The sequence below is a fragment of the Pectinophora gossypiella genome, chromosome 29 (genome assembly GCF_024362695.1).
Source record: "Pectinophora gossypiella chromosome 29, ilPecGoss1.1, whole genome shotgun sequence".
Lineage (NCBI taxonomy): Eukaryota > Metazoa > Arthropoda > Insecta > Lepidoptera > Gelechiidae > Pectinophora > Pectinophora gossypiella.
Window position 1 is genome coordinate 2,087,836 of NC_065432.1, and position 24,401 is coordinate 2,112,236.

Sequence of the window (24,401 nt, forward strand, 5' to 3'; positions counted from 1 at the left end):
GCGGATGTCTTAGAGCTGATGATTTTAAAACGAAAACATAATAAATAAGTTTCCACTCAGTATGGAAACTGTAATACTTGTACATAAAACAATATGTCGAATTAGCTAAAGTTTTATAATTTTTTCTGGTCGCTTTTGGAGTAATAATTTGGTAACACTGTCAAAAAAAAAACAAACAATGCCAATCAGCTGTTTTCTTTCATGCTTTCATGCAACACCTGTGCGTCAGTCAACCGTATTTCTGACATGAACATCGTGTGTATCACGCCCTCGCATCCTATCGGGGTGAGTAGAACCCAAAGTCAAAGACAACTTCCAGTCATAATTCGGTATTTAAGGGAAAAAAAGTTAAGTACGCTAAAACTATGAAAAGCAAAAATATTCAAGTTACTTAGTTATTTTTGTAATATAATGACGTTTCATTTAAGTATTATAAAAAAATCTTCAAAAATACCTTACATACCATTGTAATGGAAATCCTAATAGGATTATATTTGAAAAATCTTTGAACAATTTGATTATATTTGTAAAAAAGGTTAAGTATTAATTTTACAGGCTGTTAGTGACATCGTAACGAAAACATTGAGGGTGATTCAGACCATGATTCTGAGTTGATATCAAGTGGAATTTTCCGTCGCAAAAGTATGGAACAGAAAATAATTTAAAAAATCACAAAAAAAATATGCATTTTCCGACAGGAAATTCTACTTGATATCAACTCAGAATCATGGCCTGAATCATCCCCCTCAGTATTCGTTACGGTGCCGCGTTGTCACTAACACCCCTACTTGTATGGCTACCTGTATGTACTTGCACGGGGTGTTAGTTACATTGTTACGAATACTGAGAGGGATGATTTAGCTCATTATTCTGAGTTAATATCATGTGTAATTTTCCATCGCAAAAGTAATAGAATTAAAATAATTAGGAATTAGAAGCACAAGGTAGGTATCTACATGGAAATATGGAATGCAATAAATAATTGAGAATTGAATTGAATTGAAGGTGCTAATTCCTGCAGACGTCATCAAAATTTATTTTAAGTTATATAGTCATTTTCTTATCCGCTGAAAAAGAAAGGGACGGGTAATCGACAGGCATAAAATTTATGGAACACACGTCAATTTAAAGCAGAAATCTAAAACGACCGTCTAAAAATTCTACATCGGCCTATAACCCGACAGAATTAAGTAGACAGCACGTCAAACGGATTGCATACCAGCGAGATGCTTATTCGCCAGAGTTATTCATTCGTTTTAAAATTAACTTGTTGACAATCATCCGTCCCATTCCTTTTCGGCGGATAAGAAAATGACAGGTACTTATAACTTAAAATAAAATTAGGAGGTGTCTGCAGGAATCGGGGCCAATATACTAGTGTGTTTGTGAATGCGAGTAGAATAAGTGAACATTTATTTTATGACTGAACTTTTTAATTAAATTCCCGATTGCTTTCTCTCAAGCGTTTCGACAACAATTTGTATCACAGTAACGCTACACGCTTTGATAAAGTTACCTAGTTCCAAAGGCATGGAGTAACTCAAATGTGTTGAATCATGAAACATTTTTTAATTATATTTGCTTTCGGTATGTATTACATAATGTGGGACTCTCCAATCGGCGTTCCCTAAAAACACGATAGATGGCGTTCTTAAGTTTTTTCTTCGTTTAATCTTCGAATTCCATGGATAACAGACATATGCATCTTTTATCTTTGTTTTTGGGTATAAATGATGACCCTTTTTATTACACCAAGGTACAATTACAACTGCCCCCCATTATTATTCTGATCAAAATAAAGAGAAGAAATATAGGTAAGTACCCAGCAACATCATTCTATACATATTGTGATCCAAATATCAAGCAACAATTCGTTTTATATAAGCTTCTGCCATTACATTACATTTTTAAATAATTATGTACCATAGGAATGAGAAAATAGGTAATTATCACGTTAAAAGTGAACAACGTCATCTATTGTGTGTTTGGGGAACGTCGATTGAAAAGTTCTAACAAGCATAACTCAAGCCCAAAAAGCCTTCAGCGACACGCACCCATATTTTCCTCCATTCCTCTTCTATCCCTTTCTTTTTCATACCTCTCGCTCTTCCACTCCGTTCAACCACGTCTTCACTCCCCTCTCTTTGGCACACGTATCTTGCATCTCTGTCTCACGTACCTGTCTCTCTCTTAGTCGTTCATCTAGGGTGTTAGTGACATCGTAATGAATACAGCGGGCCTAGCACCGTAAGCACGCGACTCTTTCTCGCCGCGACAGAGATCGTCTGTCTCTTTCTGTGCAGTACTGTGAGAGAGTGACGGGTGACGTATTTCGAGGCGAGAAAAAGTCGCGCGCTTACGGTGCTAAGCCCGCTGAGGCGGATGATTCAGACCATGACTCTGAGTTAATATCAAGTGGAATTTTTCGTCCTGTCGGAAAAGTCATGAAAATGTTTGTGTTTTATCGTGCGGGTTGTGAGGTGGAATACCAACCACCAAAGACCCCTGACATGACTCATCCTGTCGAATCTTGTGTCGAAATTAATTCCGACGAATTATTTTCCTACAGTGATACAATCGGCGCTCATAACAAATGGAGTTACTTTGCAAAATAAGACCTCAAAGATGTTTAAACTGAGTGCGGCTTGTAAGAACCTCCGATGCCCTCCGGTCTCAAAACCAATATGTGTACAACTGGTCTACCATAAGGTGTTCAAACCTAGGGCTCCCGTCTATGTAATGATGATAAATAAGTGTGAAATGAAGTACATTAACTGCTATCAAGGTAAGGACCTAAACCCAAGTCCCCTGGTAGTTGCGGCTTCCGAGTACATTCCGCTTAGGGACGGTACTGAAAAGTATCGGCGTCCGAAGGACGTAATATACGATCCCGACGACCCGATTACTCTAGCCATAAAGGCAGCCAATCAGCTCGCGACACCAAACACTTCAGGACCCCGATACCGATTCCGCCGGCGTGGTCGACGACATCCCTTAATCAGCCCTTATCGCTATCAAACCACTAGGGTCGATTAATTCTTTCAAATATTTTTCCTCTCAGACGACGCCCCGAGCCGAGGTTCACGCCCAACTGGGCACCCTCAGGGCTGTTATCTTAAACGTTGTACCGGGTGAGAGCCTTCAGCGCTCCCCATTTGTCCGGCCAAGTAGTTAATGCCTTCTGCGGCAAATCTACAATAAGTCACGTCAAAAAAAAGGTAAGCACCTAAAGACCTCACGATAAGAATAAGGAATAATACAAAACGTAATGGCCCCGATTCCTGCAGACACCTCCTAATTTTATTAATTATAATAATAATAAAGGCGTAGGGATTTGACGACCCCATCGCCCCCTGGTGAATTCAGCAGTGCAGTCAGTCTCCGGAGGCTAACTTGTGGCGAGCTGTTGGTGAGTGACGACACCGCGGAGCTGAGATCCCCCGAGAGTCGGTCAGGCCCTCCGTCTCCGGTTTTCCTTCACTAGCCTGCTGGAGTGGACCCCAGTGGGCGTATAGGCGTATAGGCGTCTCACTGTTATGCAACTCGTTTCGTGTGTGCTGTCAACTTCATTCAGTCGGGTTATTGGCCAATATATAAATTCGGGAGAGATTTTAAAATTCCTGTCTAAAATTGACGAGTGTTCCATAAATTTTATGCCTGTCGATTATCCGTCCCTTTCCTTTTCGGTGTATAAGAAAATGACAGGTAAGTATAACTTAAAATAAAATTAAGTAAGTAGATGGTATTTACAGGAATTAGCACCAATATAAAATTCCAATTATAAGATATTAACTCGAAACTTCCTCCACTCGGCCTCATCTCAGCATTTTGATATTTTAAGTTGACATTCACTTCCTCGAGTTGAGGACTTTACTCACTGGAGTCGAGCATATGATACTGCCAACATAATAATACGAAAATAATGACGTCATGCATCTACTCAACCTTAACTGGAGTAAACTCGAGGTAAGGTTGAGGCGCCGTCTAAGAATACCGATTTTGAGCCGAGTTCGAGGTCTTCTTTAAGGTCGCGTCAACTGGAGACTAAGTTGAGGAAGGTTTGAGTTAACATCTTAGACCACGTGTGGAAGAATTATTGATGACAATAATGTACTTTCAGGTATAGATGCTGTACAAATGCCAATGGCGCATTGTGATCACAACCTTAATAAAACTAAATGTAAGTATTAATGTAACTCGACAAATTACCTACTAAGTATTTATTTATTTATTTTTATTTATTTATTACTATTAGCTAAAAACATCATCATTACAGGTTTCACTTAACCTAATGCGATAATGATAGCGATATTAGAAAGAAAGAACATCAAAAACAATCATAACAACAAAAATCAATCACAACAATCTTACTTGCGACATAGTAGTTCAAACGCTACTCTCTGGAACTCAGTCAATGAGCATGTGAATAGATCTAGATTATGTGATATTTCATTTAGTATTTCAATGGCCCTTGGTAATGAACTAAACTTACGCATGTTAGTCCTACCTACCGGTACCTTAAACAAATCTGCTCTAGGGCCCCGTCGAAGTCTGCTGCTCGGTACCACTATCTTTAATGATTCTAACATGGTGATATTAGTGAGTTTTCAGTAAGTAGTATAAAATATAAAAAGCAGAGTCGAAGAAGCGAAAGTGGTGTGTCAGGATCATAGTAAGAGGAATTCCGTGAAGTCTGCCTACTTCAACGGGAAACAGGTGTCATCATATCTTCTAAAGAATAATACTTACGTGAACGGTAACTCCCGCTCCCCTCACCAATTCAAACCGGTCGCCGAGAATTACCTCACCCCCTTTGGTTTAGTGTTTCTTTTGACGTAACTTATTGTAGATCAAATCAAATCAATTTATTTGCGAGAACACATAGAATACAAAAAAGGTGTTAAAATAATTTAAATAACAATGTTGTGATGTGTTCGGCCTGCATGCAGGCGTACAAATATACATAAGAAAATAAAAAATAAAGAAATGGTACATTGAAAGAAAATTATTGAAAATATACTTATCGACAAAAAGATTTTCTTGATTTTCCGGACAAAAAGGAAATACTGAGGGCTCTCATCCTTTGCAAAATTTAACACAACAGGCCTGAAGGTACCCAGTTAGGCGCGAACCTCGGCTCAAGGCGTCGCCTGAGAAGATTATATTTGAAATAATTAATCGACCCTAGCGGTCGATAGCGAGATGGTTAAAAAGGACACATCGAAGCAATTCATCTAAAAAGCAATACTTATTGCTATTTATTTCTTGACATTGCGCACTTTTATATGCGCAAATGCCAAGCCTTTTTTTGTTTCGAATATGACCACATACCATTGAGATCCTTTTAATTCTACAGGTTCTACTTTTAATAAAACTAGGTGAATATATTCATCAGTAGTTATGGAGAAGAAATACAATATTAACAAAAGACGTGACTTATCCAGATATGATCTAACTTTTTTTTCTTTTTTTTTAATTTTAATTGTTTTAGCTGACGAAAAGAATAAGTTGAAGACGAAATATGCAAAAGAAAAAGAAATCGCAACCTTGACAGATAAAAGAGGTGAGAACTAAGTATTCTATCCAAATCTACCAAAGATCTACTTCTTCTATCGTGTGGGTTGTGAGGTGGATTACCAACCTCAGCAACCCTGGTGTCAAGTTTACTATTGAACCGCCAAAGGCCCCTGACATGGCTCATGTAACGATTACTCACTTACATCAGGGGGGTTAAAATGGCCACATCGAAGCAATTCATCTAAGAAAGCCATATTGCAATTTGACATTTGTTTGCATTGCGCACTTACTTTTATATGCGCAAATTTTATGTGGCCATTTTAACCCCCCAGTAAATAGTAACCGGGACCAACAGCTTAACGTGCCTTCCGACAATCAGGTGATCAGCCTGTAATATTCTAACCAAACTAGGGATCACAAAGTGATTTTTGTAATATGTCATATTATTTTCACGTGTATTTGGTATTAATTAAACTGTATTTTTTTATTAAGTACTTGCTGGTTAAAATGGCTACATCGAAGCAATTTATCTAAGAAAGCAATATTGCAATTTGACATTTGCGCATTTAAAAGTAAGTGCGCAATGCAAACAAATGTCAAATAGCAATATTGCATTCTTAAATGAATTGCTTCGATGTGGCCATTTTAAGCCCCCTTATGTAAATTCCTAGAATGACCATTTTAATACTTTGCAGGCAAACCAAGGCTGAAAAGAAGTGCAGACCAGGAACAATGTGAGTATAGATTAAAACGGGATAGAGATTACTCATATAGGGCTGTGGTCGCTCAGTTACAAGAACGCTTGACACTCACTGTAAGGTCGCTGGTTTGAATCCAATGATTCACTAATTCTTCTTTGGATCATAAATTATTATCACGTGCTCAGCGTTGAAGGAAAACATCGTGAGGAAACCGACTGCAATGCATTTTCGGAGGTATGTGACCTAACCTGTATTGGGCTGGCTTAGCCGTCGCGGATGAAAGGTCAAACAGGCAGTCGCTTCTGTAAAAACCCGGACCTATCAAATCGATATTATAAAGATACATACATACATAAACATCCTATATACGTCTCACTGCTGGACACAGGCCTCCCCTCAATTAACCGGAGGTGGTATGGAGCATACTCCACCACGCTGCTCCATTGCGGGTTGGTGGAGGTGTTTTTACGGCTAATAGCCGGGACCAATGGTTTAACGTGCCCTCCGAAGCACGGAATTATCTTACTTTTTCGGAAAATCAGGTGATTAAAGCTTGTAAAGTCCTTACCAAACAAAGGACGGTCTCACAAAGTGATTTCGACGATGTCCCCATCGGGAATCGAACCCGGACCTCCAGATCGTTAGCCTAAAGCTCTAATCACTAGACTAGGCTGTGTTATTATAATGATATTTTGAAAAAAGAGATTCTTTTGAGATTTTTACAAGGACATTCCCACTTTGAAAATGTCTGAGAATGACACATCACTCTAATGTTATTTACTTAGAAAGGAAAGTACTACTAATTTAGATATTTCTTTCTTTTGTAGTAGAAAGTAGGAAACAGATTCTAAAAAAAAACGATCAGCCGAGGATGGTGGGGTTAAGAACATCGATACCTAAAATTGTACGAAGCAGGCGAGACATCAGCACGCCGAAAACTATAAATGTAAGTACCTACCTACATATAACATAAACATCCTATATACGTCCCACTGCTACAGGCCTCTTTATCAACTCTATTCTATTTTATTCTGTTTTTTGTTATCTGTTTATTATTATTATTATAAAAAAAAATAAGTACAGTACTTAATACATTTTTTTACAATTGACGGTGCAACAAAAACCAACTTGACTGACTTGACTTGTTGATTTATGTTTTAAAAGAATTATTGTTATTAATTGATGCATGTTGTGTATTTATATGAATTTCTATGATTGTAATTGTATTGTATTAAGCATTATCGAATTAGGCCTGGCCTGTCATCATCACAGGCCTTTACATCTTTATCAGATGATTCAAACAGCGTTTCTGTGGCAGCTTTTAAAATGGCTGTAAAGTCCGATGCGAGAGCGACAGTAGCGGCCGCACGACTGGCATTGTAGTTGAGGGTTATTAGATGGTACAGGTGGTAAATCAGCCCTTTCATTTCTGTGTCGCCTCTCGCGCTTGTCGGCCAGAATCGGGAACCAGGTTTTATCGTGTGCTTTGCACCCATCGGCCAAAGACGTCCTCCACTTATTCCGGTCACTGGCCAGGTCCTCCCATTTATCGGGCCTGGCCTGTAATGATAATGTATTTGGATATGTAAATAAATAACTGGAGGGGGTATCGAGCATACTTCACCTCGCTGCTCCATTGCGGGTTTGTGGAGGCATTTGAGCTAATAGCCCGGGACAGCTTAACCAGGTGATTCAACCTGGCGTACCTCTGACTACCCCAATTAGGAATATAGTCGTGAATGTGTAAGTCCGATCGCTTTGTTTTTTTTTATAGAGTCACGTAATATAAGACGATAGAGATAACTCTTACACCCTTATTATAAGATGTTAACTCGGTTAAACGTTGTACCGGGTGAGAGCCTTTGTACGGTCTCGAATTCAAATTTCAAATTTCAAATTCATTTATTCGTCAACATAGGTAAAAGAGTTGTTACAATATAATATATGTCGCACTATGTCGCACCTTTCGGTATACGAAATTAAAACGTAACAGATTATTAAATTACAAATAAAATTATTAAATAAATTACAATAGCATTCAATATAATCAAAATAGAAAATTAACAAATATATTGTAATGTAATGTCTTTTCAATATAAAACCGCACAGAATTTACCTACGTCATGCACAACCTACTTTCAAGCTGCGTGACTATTTCACTTACTTAGTAATCTTTAGTGTAATAACTAATCTCAACGTAAGCGATTGTGCACGCAAACTATACTCATGGCTGAAATTTGAATCTGCCGCCTCGACTTACGCGAGCCGCGGCATTCCACGCTATTGGTCGAAACCAATATGGCGTCACTCTGTTCGCGCCGACCACGGGGTTCACCACGGATAATTTGTTTGCTGTGAATTTATTGTGAAGAAACTGTTTAATCTATCGGAAATTGTGTTATTAATGTTGGACAATACCTAATTCAACTCAGCTGAGTGTTAAGTTGGTGAATACAACAAGGAACTGTCGGCGGTATAGGTATCTCGGTCCCGTGGTTTGGAGCCCGGCGCAGCAGCAGTCAGGTTGGTGGCCTTCTTATTTCATGCTGTGATTATGTATAGATTTGTGTTGCACTGACCACCTTACCAGCCATGGATTTAGTCTCTAGCTCTGGTTATCGAAGGAATTAACGAACAGCGATACTCTACCTTAATTCTATCTTGTAAACTAAATAACTGAATAATTATCGTCTTATATTGCACTCGCATCTTTCATTAACTTACCTTATCAACTATATTAAGAGAAGTGGGTGTTCAGTCTTAAACTAAGAACGGGCTCCTACAACCTTCAGCGCTCCCCATTTGTCCGGCCAAGTAGTTAATGGCATCTGCGGCAAATCTACAATAAGTCACGTCAAAATAAATGTTAACTCGGCTTTTTCGTCACTTGAGGAAACGTCCTCATACTGCTGCATACTGTTATAAGACCATAGATTAATAACAAGGCTTTTTATGTAGACGTATTGTCTTTGCTCTCTACTGTCATTCCTTCTTCTTTGCTCAATGTCCGAACTCACTAGTCGACTCTTACGCCAATTTTGTTTACGTGATTGTATCGTGAAATATCGTACAAGCAATATTGTAATCTCCAGTGCCCTAAACGTTTATTACACGCAGATCAGCTTCATCAGCATATTTGTATTTTTATTTCATCAAACCAATCGCCGGTCCACGATTTACCTCGCCACACATACTGATCAACTCCAGTGGATAACGACTCACTGGAGTCGAGCATACCATACTGCCAACACAATAATGCGAAATCAATGACGTCATGCCTTACTGGAGTAAATTTGAGTTCAGGTTGAGGCGTCGTGAAAGAATACCGATTTTAAGCTAAGTTCGAGGAAGACCTTGAGTTCGCCTCACCTGAGGAAGGAAAGAGTCGGGGAAGGTTCAAACATCGTAAGATATGGGTGTCAGTTTAATTGTTTTTTTTTGATGTGACTTATTGTAGATTTGCCGCAGATGGCATTAGCTACTTGGCCGGACAAATGCGGAGCGCTGAAGGCTCTCACCCGGTACAACGTTTAAGACAACAGGCCTGAGGGTGCCCAGTTCGCGAACCTCGGCTCAGGGCGTCGTCTGAGAGGAAAAATATTTGAAATAATTAATCGACCGAACGGGTCGATAGCGATAAGCACTGAATGAGGGAAATCGTCGACCACGCCGGCGGGGTCGGTATCGGGGTCTTGAAGTGTTTGGTGTCGCGAGCTGATTGGCTGTCTCTATGGCTAGAGTAATCGGGTCGTCGGGATCGTATATTACGTCCTTCGGACGCCGATACTTTTCAGTACCGTCCCTAAGCTGGAGTTTAATTATAAATTCTTTTTGTTTTTGCTTTAAGCACGCAATACTGTCAAAGAAACAAGAATTACAACATTTGGACAAAGCCAAGGCGGCCATACTATCAAGTAAACCAGTCGTCAACAAGTCCACAATAAAAAAAGTCAAAACAAAACAACAGAAGCTAAAGACCAAACAATTAAAATTGAAGTCACTGAAAAGTTCAGATAAAAAATCCATTCGAGGAAAGAATAAGAGATTTGTGAAACTAAATGAAGGAAATAAACCAAAAAAATTAAAGCGTAAAATTTGGCCAAAGCGAAAGAAACGACCAAAACCGAAGATAACTATACCGCCGGTTGATATTTACAGTAAGTTCACTACAATAATGCCATCAGCAACATCTCCCAAGCCATTTTTATGTTAAGTCGAATCTTCCTCCACTCGACTCGGTCACAACTGAGCATTTTCGTATTTTAATTTGACATTTATATCCTCGACTTAAGGATTTTACTCACTGGAGTCGAGTATATCATACTGCCAACATAATAATACGAAAATGACGTCATTACTCCACTCAACCTCACTGGAGTACACTCGAGATAAATTGAAAGCGACATCTAAGAATACCGATTTTGAGCTGAGTTCGACGTCTTATCTCAAATATGGCAACACAATAGAAATAAACGCTTTATTGAGTACGATTATTTTGTTACTAGTTATTTCTTTATTATTAAAAGTGAAGTTTAAACATAAGGAAGGAGGATAAGGGTTGCTTCTATGCTGTTCTGGGAGCAAATAAAAAACATAGAACACGTTCAGCTGCTTGTCTTCCCGGGCATGTCGTAACAACCGACAGAGGGATTGTGTCCTCTAACATGATGGACTAATGTTATGGGCGATAGGCTGATCCCTTATCACCATAAGGTTTATCATATCCAGCTTACGACATCGTATCAACAGTGGCTGCAAGTTGTCTTTGATTACTTGTGGTTCTGCCCACCCCATTAGGGATTACGGGCGTGAGTTTATGTATGTATGTATGTTAAATATTAGGAATAATACTACGTGTAGAACGGCAACTCTCCGCTCCCCACCAGCGGCTGAGCTAGGTTTACCTCACCCCCCTCTGTTTTACTTTAGTCTTCAATTGTAATTCACACGTCACACACACAGATACGCGTGTACGATAACGTTAATGTTATAGTCTTTGTAAAACGAGATGATTTGTATGAAGTGTCCGGTGGTTTAAACCTCTTTGTGCATTCATGCAGTGAGATCTTTTTCATTATAATTATACTTACTGTAACTAGGCTGTATAGCGTTTGAACACAAAAAAAAACTAAAAGCGATTAAATGCACGGCCCCTCATGCGTATTCGCTCACACTATCCCTCTCTCGCTCTCGCGCCGTGAATGGCAGCGGATTATTATTCGGTATCTTTTAATATTTTTTTAATTCTTTCTCTTCGAGAACCCTGTAACATCAAAATAAACAATTACCACCATATTAAATTACTTACTTTATTTCAGCGCCAGCACCGGATTATCAAAAATGTAAGTATTTACGTTACGGTTTATCATTATGATCCGCGACTTCGAGAGAACATGGAGACCGCACTTTAAATGAAGTGTCGTAGTATCATAATTAAAACACATAATAACGGGTTCTTACCGCGTTTAAAATAGAAAGAAAGAAAGAAACGTTTATTATAAAGGGACACCACAGTAACAAATATAAAACAAATATATAATATAAAACACGGAGTAACACATAACTTACAATCAAAACACATAAATATTCAGAAAAACGTCGGTAACTGAACTTTATACTTATTTCATAATTATGTTATACACATCTACTTGTCATATATTGTTTATGAATCTCTCTCGTTATCTGTTTATCTGTGGCTTTTATTTTACACATCTGTTTATTTGTCGTATCTATTATGTATACTTTAACCCCTTGGCATACTATCTACCTTTGACTAATACTTTCATATTTTTCGTAATCCCTTAATTCATATATTTTCTTCATAATTATATTTGCTTATTTTCTTATTTATTGTAAGTAAATCCCGACACTTTTTGTTGGCACGATAGTTCAAAGTATTTATAAGCGTAACTTAGGTACTGGCAGAATATCAGTGTTGCTAAGAGTGGTATTTCTACTATTCTTCGCAACAACATGCTGAGTCAGTCCCTTTTCCCTGGCAGTGTATTTTTGATTTGTATACTTATCTTTATCTTCTCTACTATTGTACTGCACTGTTTTGGGAATAAAGTTATTCTATTCTATTCTATTCTAAAAACAACAACAACAAATAGGGATATGAGACTCTAACAGTGCAACAGTGTCGAAATATCGGGGTCTCATATCTCTATTTTAAACCCGTTTTTATGTGGACGTACCTAAATGTCAAATAAGAATAAGTACCAAAATGCTCAGCGTCTTAGAATACGGGTCTTAGCATTATTCTACGAAGATACTACGACACTTCATTTGTAGTGCGGTCCCTAGTGTAGTTAGGACATTACAGGCTGATCACCTGTTTGTCCGAAAGTAAGGTGATCCGTGCTTCGGAAGGCACGTTAAGCCGTTGGTCCTGGTTACTATTTACTGATGTAAGTAGTCTTTGATGATGCGATCCAGCCGATTTCGGCTACGGCGACTGCTTCAATTCCGACGTTCATGTGCTCGCATGTGGCTTATATGGCCAATCTTATTGTAAAAGATCCTCGCACATAGTGGGCATGTGAGTACACCATTTAAATATGCATAATTGATCGCCGTAGGCGGTCGGGCTTTCATCGCGCTTGGCGTCAAGCTCTAAGCTGCGTCGATGTTCAAATTCATGAACTTTGGTGTGAACCAGAGCTCTCCATTCCGGGCGATTAGCGGCTAGATTTTCCCACTGACATGGCTCAATGCCGCACTTTTTCATGTGCCGCTTTAGCACGTCTTTGTACCTAAGGAGTTGTCCGCCATGCTTGCGCTTGCCTTCCTCAAGTTCACAATAAAAGACGCGCTTCGCCACTCGCTGCTCAGGCATTCGTGACACGTGTCCGCACCAACATAGCTAATTCTATCGTGGCGCGGTCTCTATACGATCCTGATAATCCTCTACTCTAGGCCCCGATATCAACCCCAGCGGCTAAAGTTTTCGCTCCTTGTCGCTCTAATCGCTATCGTTCGAATCTCCGGGTGAGAGGCCTCAGCGCCCCCCATTTGTCCGGCCATGTAGTTAATGCCATCTAAAGCTAACTAACAATTACACCCGTGATCCGTAGGTCCGTAAGTAATTTTGAAAAACTTCATAAAAAAAAAGGTTGGAGAAAAAACTAGGACACTTCATACAAAAAAAGGTTTATTAAGTAATTAATGCTTTTTTTTATTTAATCAGTTTATACGCATGTAGCAAGAGACGATGACAAGGACTACATAACGGAAATAGGTAAGAAAGTAATTGATAAAAACAGCATAGTGCTGATTTTGACAGATCTTAAAACGAATTTTTTCTTCGAAACGAACTTAATTTGAAAGTTTGACAGTTCTAAATCTAGCCCAATCTCCTTTTTACATTTCTTTTTTGACGTGACTTATTGTGGATTTGCAGCAAATGGCATTACCTACTTTACCGGACAAATGGGGAGCGCTGAGGCCTCGCACTTAGTACGAAATTTAAGACAATACTACTAATTTGAGTACACAATAATAAAGTAAAGCGACTTCACGAAATAGTTTAAGAATTAATTCGCGTAACATTTTTTTCTTACTTTTTTTGTTGTTTGATTGATAGTTTGTCCAAAACCAAGTAACATTTTTTTTTCTTTCTAGTTGGATCCTACGAAAACGATGGCAAAGGTAAAAAATAGAAATTAACATACTCTCGGACCTACGCCCCCAATACCCGTATTCTAAGTTGATAACTCAATACTTCCTCCACTCGACTAAGCCTCAGCTGAGCATTTTGGTATTTTACGTTGATACATCCTCGACTTGAGGACTTTACTCACTGGAGGCGAGCAAGTCATACTGCCAACATAATAATATGAAAATAATGACGTCATGCCTCGACTCAACCTCACTGGAGGAAACTCGAGATAAGGTTGAAGCGACATCTAAGAATACCGATTTTGAGCTTAGTTCGAAGTCTTCTTTAAAGTCGCCTCAATTGAGGAAAGAGAGAGGAAGGATCGAGGTTAACACCTTGGAATACCGGTGTAAGTATGTGGGAAATTAAACAATAATTTATAACAATAACAATCATCATCACCAGCCCATTAACGTCCCCACTGCTGGGGCACGGGCCTTCCCTATGGATGGATAGGGAGATCGATCACCAGGCGGGCCCAGTGCGGCTTGGTGGTTATTAACGACTGCTAATGCAGCCGGGACCAACGGCTTAACGTGCCTTCCGAAGCACGGAGGAGCTCGAGATGAAAACATTTTTTTTTTGTGGTCACACATCCTATGACCGGCCTTTGCGAAAGTTGCTTAACTTCAACAATCGCAGACCGAGCGCGAAACAATAATAGGTAGGAAAAAAAACATACATATTTCGTATTTCGTTTCGTATATGACGACTTTTTTGTAATATACTGCGGGTAAGTGACATCGTAACGAAAACTTTGAGGGATGATTCAGACCATGATTCTGAATTGATATCAAGTGCAATTTCCTGTCGCAATATTCATGAAAAATTTAGTATACTTTTTTTTAATTTTTTTAGTCCCAAATTGTGTTTTACACTGCATAGAACCCAAATTTAAAATAAATAAATAAATTGAGTACTTATTAAAAATATTTTAAAATCTTTTTTTGTCAATTAAGTTACGAATAATGTGTTTCTCATAGTTTCTTGTAAGTACTTATACATAATTTCCCAATTCAGAAAAAGTATTTCCCTACATAATTGGTCGACTAGTCGACTGTCCGAGGCCGACAAATCGGCTTTTTGGGGTTATGTATACGTTTTTACAATAAAATACCAGATAATATTTTTTTTGTCAGAAAACTAATTTAAAGCTCATGTGAAGCTTACTTTATGTAAAAAAGCTTATTATAAGATTAATGACTACCTAAATGATAAAAATGTCTGGTATTGAATGTGTTCCTCTAGTTATTAAATAACTTGTAAGTAATGTATATCCTTATTGGTTTTTAAAAGATGTGTTGCTGTTGCAGTTTCTTGTCAATTCTTCTCCTCAGCCATAACACCTTGGAAAATGACGTAAATTCAAAAATGTTACATTGACCTTCAACAAGTTTATCCATGATAATTACGTTGAATAAATGATTCTGATTTCTGATTCTGATTTCTGAGTCGGCTAAAACCGTACACGGGGCACATCTCTATTTGTTATTTTTTTCTTTCAAGCTGTTTTATACAACGAAGAATCACAAGAAGAGGTGATAAGTCAGGAAAAGACAGGTGAGATTTTAAACTCTATCTCTTTCTGCATAGAGCGACAAGCATCTTGGCACGTGGGGTTTATGTTTTCCAACTAATAAAAATAATAATAAAGTTTATTCTGGTAATATTTACGACACACAAATACATTTACAACATTAAAATATACACACATTGACATTAATATTTAGTTGGAAAACATAAAGACAAAATTAAAGCACATAATAACGGGTTCTTACCGCGTTTAAATGGGGATATGAGACTCCCGATATTCTCATCATTAATCTCATCAGTCATCCCGTGATCATGGCACTTGCAACAGTGTCGAAATATCGGGAGTCTCATATCCCCATTTAAACGCGGTAAGAACCCGTTATTGGTGCTAATTCCTGTAAATACCATCTAATTTTATTTTAAGTTATATCTGTCATTTTCTTATCCGCCGAAAAGGAAAGGGACGGGTAATCGACAAGCATAAAATTTATGGAACACACGTCAATTTTAAGCACAAATCTAAACCAACCGTCTAAAAATTTTACGTCAGTCAATAACCCGACACATTAATTTACTCATTCTTCCTAAAATTAAGAGCTGTGAATCATCCGTCCCTTTCCTTTTCGACGGATATGAAAATGACGGATATAACTTAAAATAAAATTAGGCGGTGTCTGCAGGAATCGGGGCCAGTATGTGCTTTAATTATGATAATAACCGCGTAAACTTAAAACAATGTATAAAGACAAAACAACACATAACATAACTAAATTATTAATGTGTATATATTTTAATGTTATGAATGTATATTGTGTCGTAGATTTTACCTAAATAAGCTTAACGTGCCCTCCGATGCACAGAATCATAGTTTTTCAGACAATCAGGTGATTCAAGCCTGTAAAGACCTTACCAAACAAAGGACGGTCTCACAAAGAATAAGCGAATAAATGATTTCTGATTTCTGAAAGTGATTTCGACAATGTCCCCATCGGGAATCGAACGCGGACCTCCAGATCATGAACCTAACGCTCTAACCACTAGACCACGGATGCTGTTAACGTACGATACGTATTTACGTTTTTAGTAAGGTGTATAAAGATTTTTTTATATTTTTCTTTTTAGATACATTTTATACGATTCCGGATTTCGAAGAAAATACCGCCCTCGATACAAATGAAGATGGTAAGAAAAAATAGAATCAATATTGTTTGAAATACTACTTACTTAATGGTTCTTTTTTATTGCGACTTACCTACAGCTGCTAGGGAGTGGAATTCTCTGCCGTCTTCTGTATTTCCGAATGCATATAACCCGGGTGCTTTCAAGGCCAGAGTGAACTGGCACCTTCTGGGCGAGCTCCATCTTAGGCCTCGTCAATGCCTTCGGGCAAGTCTGGGGCCAAGAGCAAATCCATCAAAAGTAAAAACAGCTGTATTTTAAGATGTTCACTCTACTCTCCCTCCACTGGATTCAGCCTCAGCTGAGCATTTTGGTATTTTAAGGTGGCATTTACGTCCTCGACTTGAGGATTTTACTCACTGGAGTCGAGCATGTCGTACTGCCAACATAATAATACGAAAATAATGACGTCATGCATCTTCTTAACCTCACTGGAGTAAACTCGAGTTAAGGTTGAGGTGCCGTCTAAGAATACCGATTTTGAGCTGAGTTCGAGGAAAGAGTTTACTCACTGTCCAGGCGCCAACGCCATAGAGGCAGCCAATCAGCTCGCGACACCAAACACTTCAGGTCCCCGATACCGACCCCGCCGGCGTGGTCGACGATTTCCCTCATACAGCGCTTATCGCTATCGACCCACTAGGGTCGATTAATTCTTTCAAATATTTTTCCTCTCAGACGACGCCCTGAGCCGAGGTTCGCGCCCAACTGGGCACCCTCAGGCCTGTTGTCTTAAACGTTGTACCGGGTGAGAGCCTTCAACGCTCCCCATTTGTCCGGCCAAGTAGTTAACGGCAGCCATCTGCGGCAAATCTACAATAAGTCAACATTTTCGCCACCGGAATGAAGTGTGTTTCGGTGGTGTAAATTCACACGGGACTTCTTCTATCGTGTGGGTTGTGAGGTGGATGATCAACCTCATCAACCCTGGTGTCCGGGTTACTATTGAGCCGCCAAAGGCAGTCATGGCTCTTGTAACGACTATTTACTTCGTAATAGTAACCGGGACCAGCGGCTTAACGTGGCTTCCGAAGCACGGATCATCTTACTTTCGGACGATCAGGTAATCAGCCTGTAATGTCCTAACGAAACTAGGGATCACAAAGTGAATTTTGTGAAGTATCACCATCGGGATTCGAACCCGGGATCGTAAGCCCAACGCTCAATCACTGGACCACGGACAGGTTATTGACCAACCGTCAGGTATTTGATTGAGAGACAGAGAGAAAATGTTTATTCAACAAATTGTGACACATTACATACAAAGTGTTACAAACAGAGTAAAAACAACAAAATATCATAAAATATTTTTTTTAAACTCAGTACATAATGTGGCACAGCAGTGAATAGGACACGAAGTCAGCATAGTGTCTATTTCCGGAGAAACAGCATTGGTTGATTGGTTGATTTGGTTATCGATATTTAGAACCAGAACCAGCCAACGTGGAGCCGGATGAAGTTGATGAACCACCACCCACCGAGGAGCCGGTGGAGGTTGAAGAACTACCTGATACCGGCGAGGATGGTAAGAGAAATTTTAGCAAGATTATTGTTGTGAAAGTGGGTTTCCGGTTTGGAACGAAATTCCCGCAATACAAAGAAAATTTGCACAGTTTACGCAGGACGCGGTCAAACACTGTCACTTCACTTCACACTGCACTAAACACTTCACTGAACTTAGGTTCTATATGTGGAAGCTTGTAATTGGCCTCATTCTAGCTTATGTTTGTACGTATTTCTGTTAGCTTTCCTCAATAAATAAATAAACTTCACTGACCACTTCACTGTTATTTCACTACGCTACTTCTTGACATTCACTATACTTCTTTCTCTTCCTTCTTCTATCGATTTAAATATTGAACTGGTCTTCAAGCGCAGCTGACGCTTCATAAAGATAATAAGTATAGGTATCCCAAACCACCCCACGAACCTTGTTGGACGCGAACGTCGGGCGTCGTCTGAGTGGATTAAATTTTATTAACATACTTAAGATTATAAGGATTATGACACATTTGTATTAGCTGTTACCCGTCACTTCGTCGCGAAACCTACTATCAAAATTATAGAAGCTTCATACAATTTGCCACCTCTTTTTAACCTTTTAGGGGTTGAATTTCGTAAAATCCCGTCTTAGTGACTACCGCCTACATCTTAAAAGGAACTTGTGAAAATTTGAGACTCCTAGCAATTGTAGTTTATGAAATCTCGTGATGAGTGAGTCAGTCGGTCAGTGACTTTTCGCTTTTATAGATACTTATAGATAATAATAAATATTTTATTTTCTAGATTACGTCTACACCGTGGAAGATACTACAGATGACAGTAAGTTATGGGGGTTTAAAAGGCAAAATTGAAACGATGCAAGGCTTTTCGGCGGGAAACGGGAACGGGACAGTTGCTTTCTTCATTGAGTGATCTAAATAATTAATACGAAGTGGTGTTTTGTGGTTAATGATCGCATTAAGTTAGTCGGAAGACATTCGCGAGTGTTATTATATTGGAGTATTCAATGAACAAAGTGTATCTGCCTATTTTCGCTTCGTGCCGGGAAGCCGCTTCATAACTCAAAAGTTTATGCGGACTTTTGAGTTAATTCGTTTGGGGTTCGGAGTAGGAGTCTACTCCGAGGGTGGGGGCTTAGGTTTCATCATCATCACCTTTCATCATTTCATTAATCATCAAGAAAAAAAATACGTCAGACATGGCTGTATGGGCATAGTTCCCTTTGCCTTACCCTTCGGGGAAAAACAAAAAAAAAAAAATGAAACGATGCATTTTTTTTATGTAATTTATATTTTTTTACTAACGCAGTTGGCTCGACCATTACATACGGTGATCACGTTGGTCTAACAGAAAGCTCGGTGAGGTGTGGGTACTTAGTTCCAAATACATTCCGCTTAGGGACGGTACTGAAAAGTATCGGCGGCCGAAGGACGTAATATACGATCCCGACGACCCGATTACTCTAGCCATAGAGGCAGCCAATCAGCTCGCGAAACCAAACACTTCAGGACCCCGATACCGACTCCGCCGGCGTGGTCGACGACGTCCCTCAAACAGCGCTTATCGCTATCGAACCACTAGGGTCGATTAATTCTTTCAAATATTTTTCCTCTCAGACGACGCCCTGAGCCGAGGTTCGCGCCCAACTGGGCACCCTCAGGCCTGTTGTCTTAAACGTTGTACCGGGTGAGAGCCTTCAGCGCTCCCCATTTGTCCGGCCAAGTAGTTAATGCCATCTGCGGAAAATCTACAATAAGTCACTTATAAAAAAAGCTTTTTTTTATAGTTACTTAATAAAGTACCTCATTTATTTTGTCAGTTGACATGAACGAGTATAACTCGACATGTCCGAACATGTGCCCGGCAAAAGCTGTCATGGTGTGCGCCAAATGCAAGGACAACAACTACAGGACATTCCTCTCCATATGTTACATGAGAGTGTTTAATTGCAAACACCCAGAAGAAGGTCAGTAACTTTGTGATTTAGCGCCGTCGGGAAACTGCAGTTTGCTGACTTACATAAATAGCCACTGGACAAAAATGCATGGGGCAACATATTTTTTTTTTTAACGTTGGGAAATGCATTACGCATACCACGCCGCCCGGGGACGACGACGTGGTTATGTGGGACTCCCCGGGTGTCGCCACCCGGTATACCCACTAAAACCCAACGGTGTTCCTCCTTGCCGCCCTGTGGCGGGGATACGGGAACGCAATTGCACACAACCGCGTCCCCGCCGGCGGATGCCCTTTGGGGCCCAGCGCCCATGGGAGCGCGTCAAGCGCCTCCCCCTCCGCCGAGGGCTGCCCGGAACACTTGGGGAGCCCTACAGCACGAGACCTATGTTGTGGACGGCGGTATGGGGCAACATAATGCTGTAAATTGCCATTTGTCCGGCCAAGTAGTTAATGCCATCTGCGGCAAATCTACAATAAGTCACGTCAAAAAAAAAAGCTGTAAATTGTAAATAGAATAGACACTAAGATACTAAGTTTCCTACTAACATAGTTTTTATTTTGTCACTAACACGATATGGATTTTAGTCCGAAATACATACATACATAAACTCACGCCTATTTCCCACCGGGGTAATCAGAGACTATAGAATTCCATTTGCTTCGATCCTGACACACTTCTCTTGCTTCCTCCACATTCAATCGCTTCATACACGCACGCCGGTTCAGAATAGATCGTATTAAACCTTTTCTAAGGACATCTCCAATTTCTAAAAACTCCTTCTCGGTCTTCCTCTGCCAGCCCTACCATCAACTTTTGCTTTATATACCGCTTTTGCAATTCTATTATCCTTCATCCGCAATCAATCTTAGTCACTATATCCTCTTTTACACCACATCTCTGTCTTATCACACTGTTTCTCACTCTATCACTCAACTTCACACCGCAGATGTCCGTAATAAATGTTTATTATTATTATGTATATGTCTGGATTGATTCCATGTCGGCTCTTTAAGGCCGGTACCTTTAAGTGATCACGGGCCTAAACCAAGTGAACACTCATTTAATAAACTGGGTTAAGTTACAGGTCGGTCTGTCTGTAAGAATTTTCGGACTATTCGGCATGTGTTTAATTTTTTCAATTCAATTCAATCATTTTATTTCAGTCTATGTGTCCATAATTGTTAGTAACAGTACAAACTTATATACATACTATGTTAGTGGCAAAAAACAAATCAAATCAAAATTAAAATTAGATAAATTATAAAATAAAATACAATTAAATAACCTCACCTCCGTATGTGTGCACCCAATGACGCAGCATCGGTGAGTCACACCGGCCGGGGCCTGCAAACACATTCAGAAGGCTGTTGGTGCTAGCGCGAAGCCGAAAAAGAAGGGAGGCGCACCGTTTTTTCATCTTCTTCTTATCGTGTCGATGGCAAACTAAATTGTATCGGCCCAAAACTTGGCAACAAGTATGGCGCTATCTGCAGCGCTCATCAGATCCTCCCGCGTACAGGTGTTCGGGCACGCAGGACACGATGTAAGATGTTCCATCGTTTGGGGAACAGTGCCGCACTTGCACTTTAAGTCCGAGCCATCCGAGAAACCCCACCTGAACAAATTGTCCTTACTTCGGCCCACCTGAGTCCGAAGTCTATTTAGAGACTTCCAGGTAAGCCAAGGCAAATCAAGACCTGGCGGAGGTCTCTCGGACGGCGAAACAAAAGGTTTTGGGAGGTGTACCCGTTCCTGCCAGATCCTGCATCTTTCTTTAGAGCGGTCCCTGTCACGTAGAGGCGACACACACTTGGCGAAGCTTTTGCGGCTTTTCAGCCTTTGCGGCACAGGATGATAGCCGTGGAGTGGATGCCGTTTGTCGTTTTTTCATAATAGCGTAAAAGTCATCCGTGTGCGCCTCCGCGAACATCCCGGGTGCACTGCAACGCGACGGTAGCCCCAACAGGATCCTGAATGCGTTATTATATTGCACACGCAGGCTGTATCTCCGCTGCGTGTTTAATATTGTGGCTTTTTGTAGAACATTATAAGTAGATTTGTCGGGGTAGGTCAAGGAGTTTGATATTTTGAAGCAACTGTTTGGGTATTACGCCAGTAGCAATGTGATATTAATTAGCTATCTAAAAACTCACAAAGTAGAATTCAGTGGCCGGGAATTCAATATTTTGAACCCGTAACGTACCTAAGTCTCGCGTTCTCACGTTATCGCGGGTTTTTTTACTGCTAAATTATTATTTCAGGATTACAATTGGTAGCTCGGCGACCATGTGCCATGTCAGCTCCGTTCCTAGGAGACCTTCAGACCCCCAAGGGTCTCATCGAAGAGCCTGGGGACTATGACGTCATCCTCAAATATTTTAAATGCAAAGACCAGGATTGGAAAAAACTTAGACCTTGGTGTAAGACGTCTTTTGTTATTAAGTTACTAATGGCCTCCGTGGTCCAGTGGTCGAGCAATGGGCTCACAATCCGGAGGTCTCGGGTTCGATTCCCGGTAGGGACTTATCACATAACCACTTTGTGAGCTCATGTTTGGTTCGGATATTAAATGCTGATCACCTAATTGTCCAAAAGTAAGATGATTCGTGTTTCGGAGGGCACGTTAAGCCGACTTAGTATGTAGTCGTTACATGAGTCATGTCAGGGGCCTTTGGCGGCTCAATAAGAATCCTGACACCAGGGTTGACGAGGTCTGTTATTGACCTCACAACCCAGACGACAGAAAAAGAAGACCATGAAATAAATAGCCCTGATTCCTGCAGATTTCTCTTACTTTTATTTTAACTTATAGTTACTTACCTGTCATTTTCTTATCCGCCGAAAAAGAAAGGGACGGATGATTGACAGCTATTAATTTTTAAATGAATGAGTGAGTGAACGAATAATCCGGTCGAATCCAATAAGCGTCTCGCTGATAAGCAACCCGTTTGACGTGTGCTGTCAACTTAATTCTGTCGGGTTACTGGTGTAAAATTTTGACAGGGTTGTTTAAACTGCCTAAAATTGACGTGTGTTCCGTAAATTTTATACCTGTCGATTACCCTTTCCATTTCGGCGGATAAGATAATGACAGGTTAGAACGTAAAATTAAGGCTAGGAATCGGTGCTTGTCGAAGTCTGAATAAACATCATTCTTTTCAGCCCGTTTGAACTGCACCTTCTAAACAGATTAAAAATGGAAAAGGTACTTGTACATTGTTGATACAATAAAAAGTAAAATTATTCTGGTTGTTTCATTATAGAATAACTACACCCGAATTCGAAGATGTTAACTCCAACTTCCCTTGACTCCGTCCTCAGTTGAGGCGACAGGTTTTCCTCGAACTCAGCTCAAAATCGGTACTTATTCTTAGACGGTACCTCAACCTTAACTCGAGTGAAGATGCATGACGTCATTATTTTCGTATTATTATGTTGGCAGTATGACATGCTCGACTCCAGTGAGTAAAGTCCTCAAGTCGAGGATGTAAATGTCAACTTACAATACCAAAATGCTCTATTAAGGCCGAGCCTAGTAGAAGAAATCTCCAGTTAACATCTTAGAATAAATTTAGGTGTTAGAATGAATTTTGTACTTAATGACTTCCATGGTTTGGTAGTTAGTGTGCCCGACTCATAATCCGGAGGCCCCGGGTTCGATTCCGGATGGAAAATGTTTAGTGTAAGACTGTTTAGTTAAAGAAACCGTGCTTCGGAAGGTACGTTAAAAAAGCCGTTGTTCCGGACACCTCCAATTCAACCCGCTGTGAATCTGTCTGGTGGAGTATGCTCCGTACTTCCTTCGGTTAATCTCCGTATATCTAACTAGTCAAATCAGTTACTTTTTTCTAAACGTCAAAACACGACATTATTATGTTTGTATGTAAAAACACACTGTGACGTCATAGAAAAACGCAATAAAATGTCGGACTTATTATTTTATGTTTTTACATACATAAACTCACGCCCGTTATCCCTAATGGGGTGGGCAGAGCCACAAGTAATCAAAGACAACTTGCAGCCACTGTTGATACGAAGTCCTAAGCTGGATATGATGAACCTTATGGTGATAAGGGATCAGCCTATCGCCCATAACATTAGTCCATCATGTTAGAGGACACAATCCCTCTGTCGGTTTTTGTGGCGAGGTAAATCGTGGACCGGCGATTGGTTTGATGAAATAAAAACACAAATATGCTGATGAAGCTGATCTGCGTGTAATAAACGTTTTTGGCACTTGAGATTACAATATTGCTTGTACGATATATCACGATATAATTACGTAAGTAAAATAGGCGTAAGAGTCGACTAGTTGGTACGGACATTGAACAAAGAAGAAGGAATGACA

The 24,401-nt window shown here is 39.9% G+C and overlaps 2 protein-coding genes across 7 annotated transcripts in view; both read left to right on the forward strand.

Annotated features, from left to right (window-relative positions):
* LOC126379503 (uncharacterized) overlaps positions 1-24,401 on the forward strand; it is a 94,267-nt gene that overhangs the window by 53,315 nt on the left and 16,551 nt on the right. The window lies entirely within an intron of this gene.
* LOC126379501 (uncharacterized) lies at positions 202-23,296 on the forward strand. 5 transcript variants are annotated; one of them, XM_050028273.1, is made up of 16 exons: positions 202-285; positions 2,570-2,785; positions 4,121-4,180; positions 5,492-5,563; positions 6,213-6,251; positions 7,046-7,164; positions 10,066-10,375; positions 11,537-11,560; positions 13,842-13,868; positions 15,385-15,438; positions 16,534-16,593; positions 18,017-18,115; positions 18,877-18,912; positions 19,913-20,059; positions 22,315-22,473; positions 23,216-23,296. In XM_050028273.1, exons 2-16 carry the CDS (start codon positions 2,626-2,628, stop codon positions 23,236-23,238), a joined length of 1,389 nt encoding a protein of 462 aa, XP_049884230.1. In that variant the 5' UTR covers positions 202-285; positions 2,570-2,625; the 3' UTR covers positions 23,239-23,296. The 5 variants fall into 5 exon arrangements, with proteins under 5 accessions (XP_049884230.1, XP_049884234.1, XP_049884232.1 ...); XM_050028277.1 differs by lacking the exon at positions 19,913-20,059; XM_050028275.1 differs by lacking the exon at positions 18,017-18,115.

What these genes read in the sequence shown, in the direction of transcription:
- LOC126379501 (XM_050028273.1), top strand. Translation starts at nt 2,626, where the DNA reads ATGTTTAAACTGAGTGCGGCTTGTAAGAACCTCCGATGCCCTCCGGTC. An exon ending in AACCTTGACAGATAAAAGAG is followed by an intron (nt 5,564 to 6,212) that starts GTGAGAACTAAG and finishes AATACTTTGCAG; the next exon opens with GCAAACCAAGGCTGAAAAGA. An exon ending in AGCACCGGATTATCAAAAAT is followed by an intron (nt 11,561 to 13,841) that starts GTAAGTATTTAC and finishes TTTTCTTTCTAG; the next exon opens with TTGGATCCTACGAAAACGAT.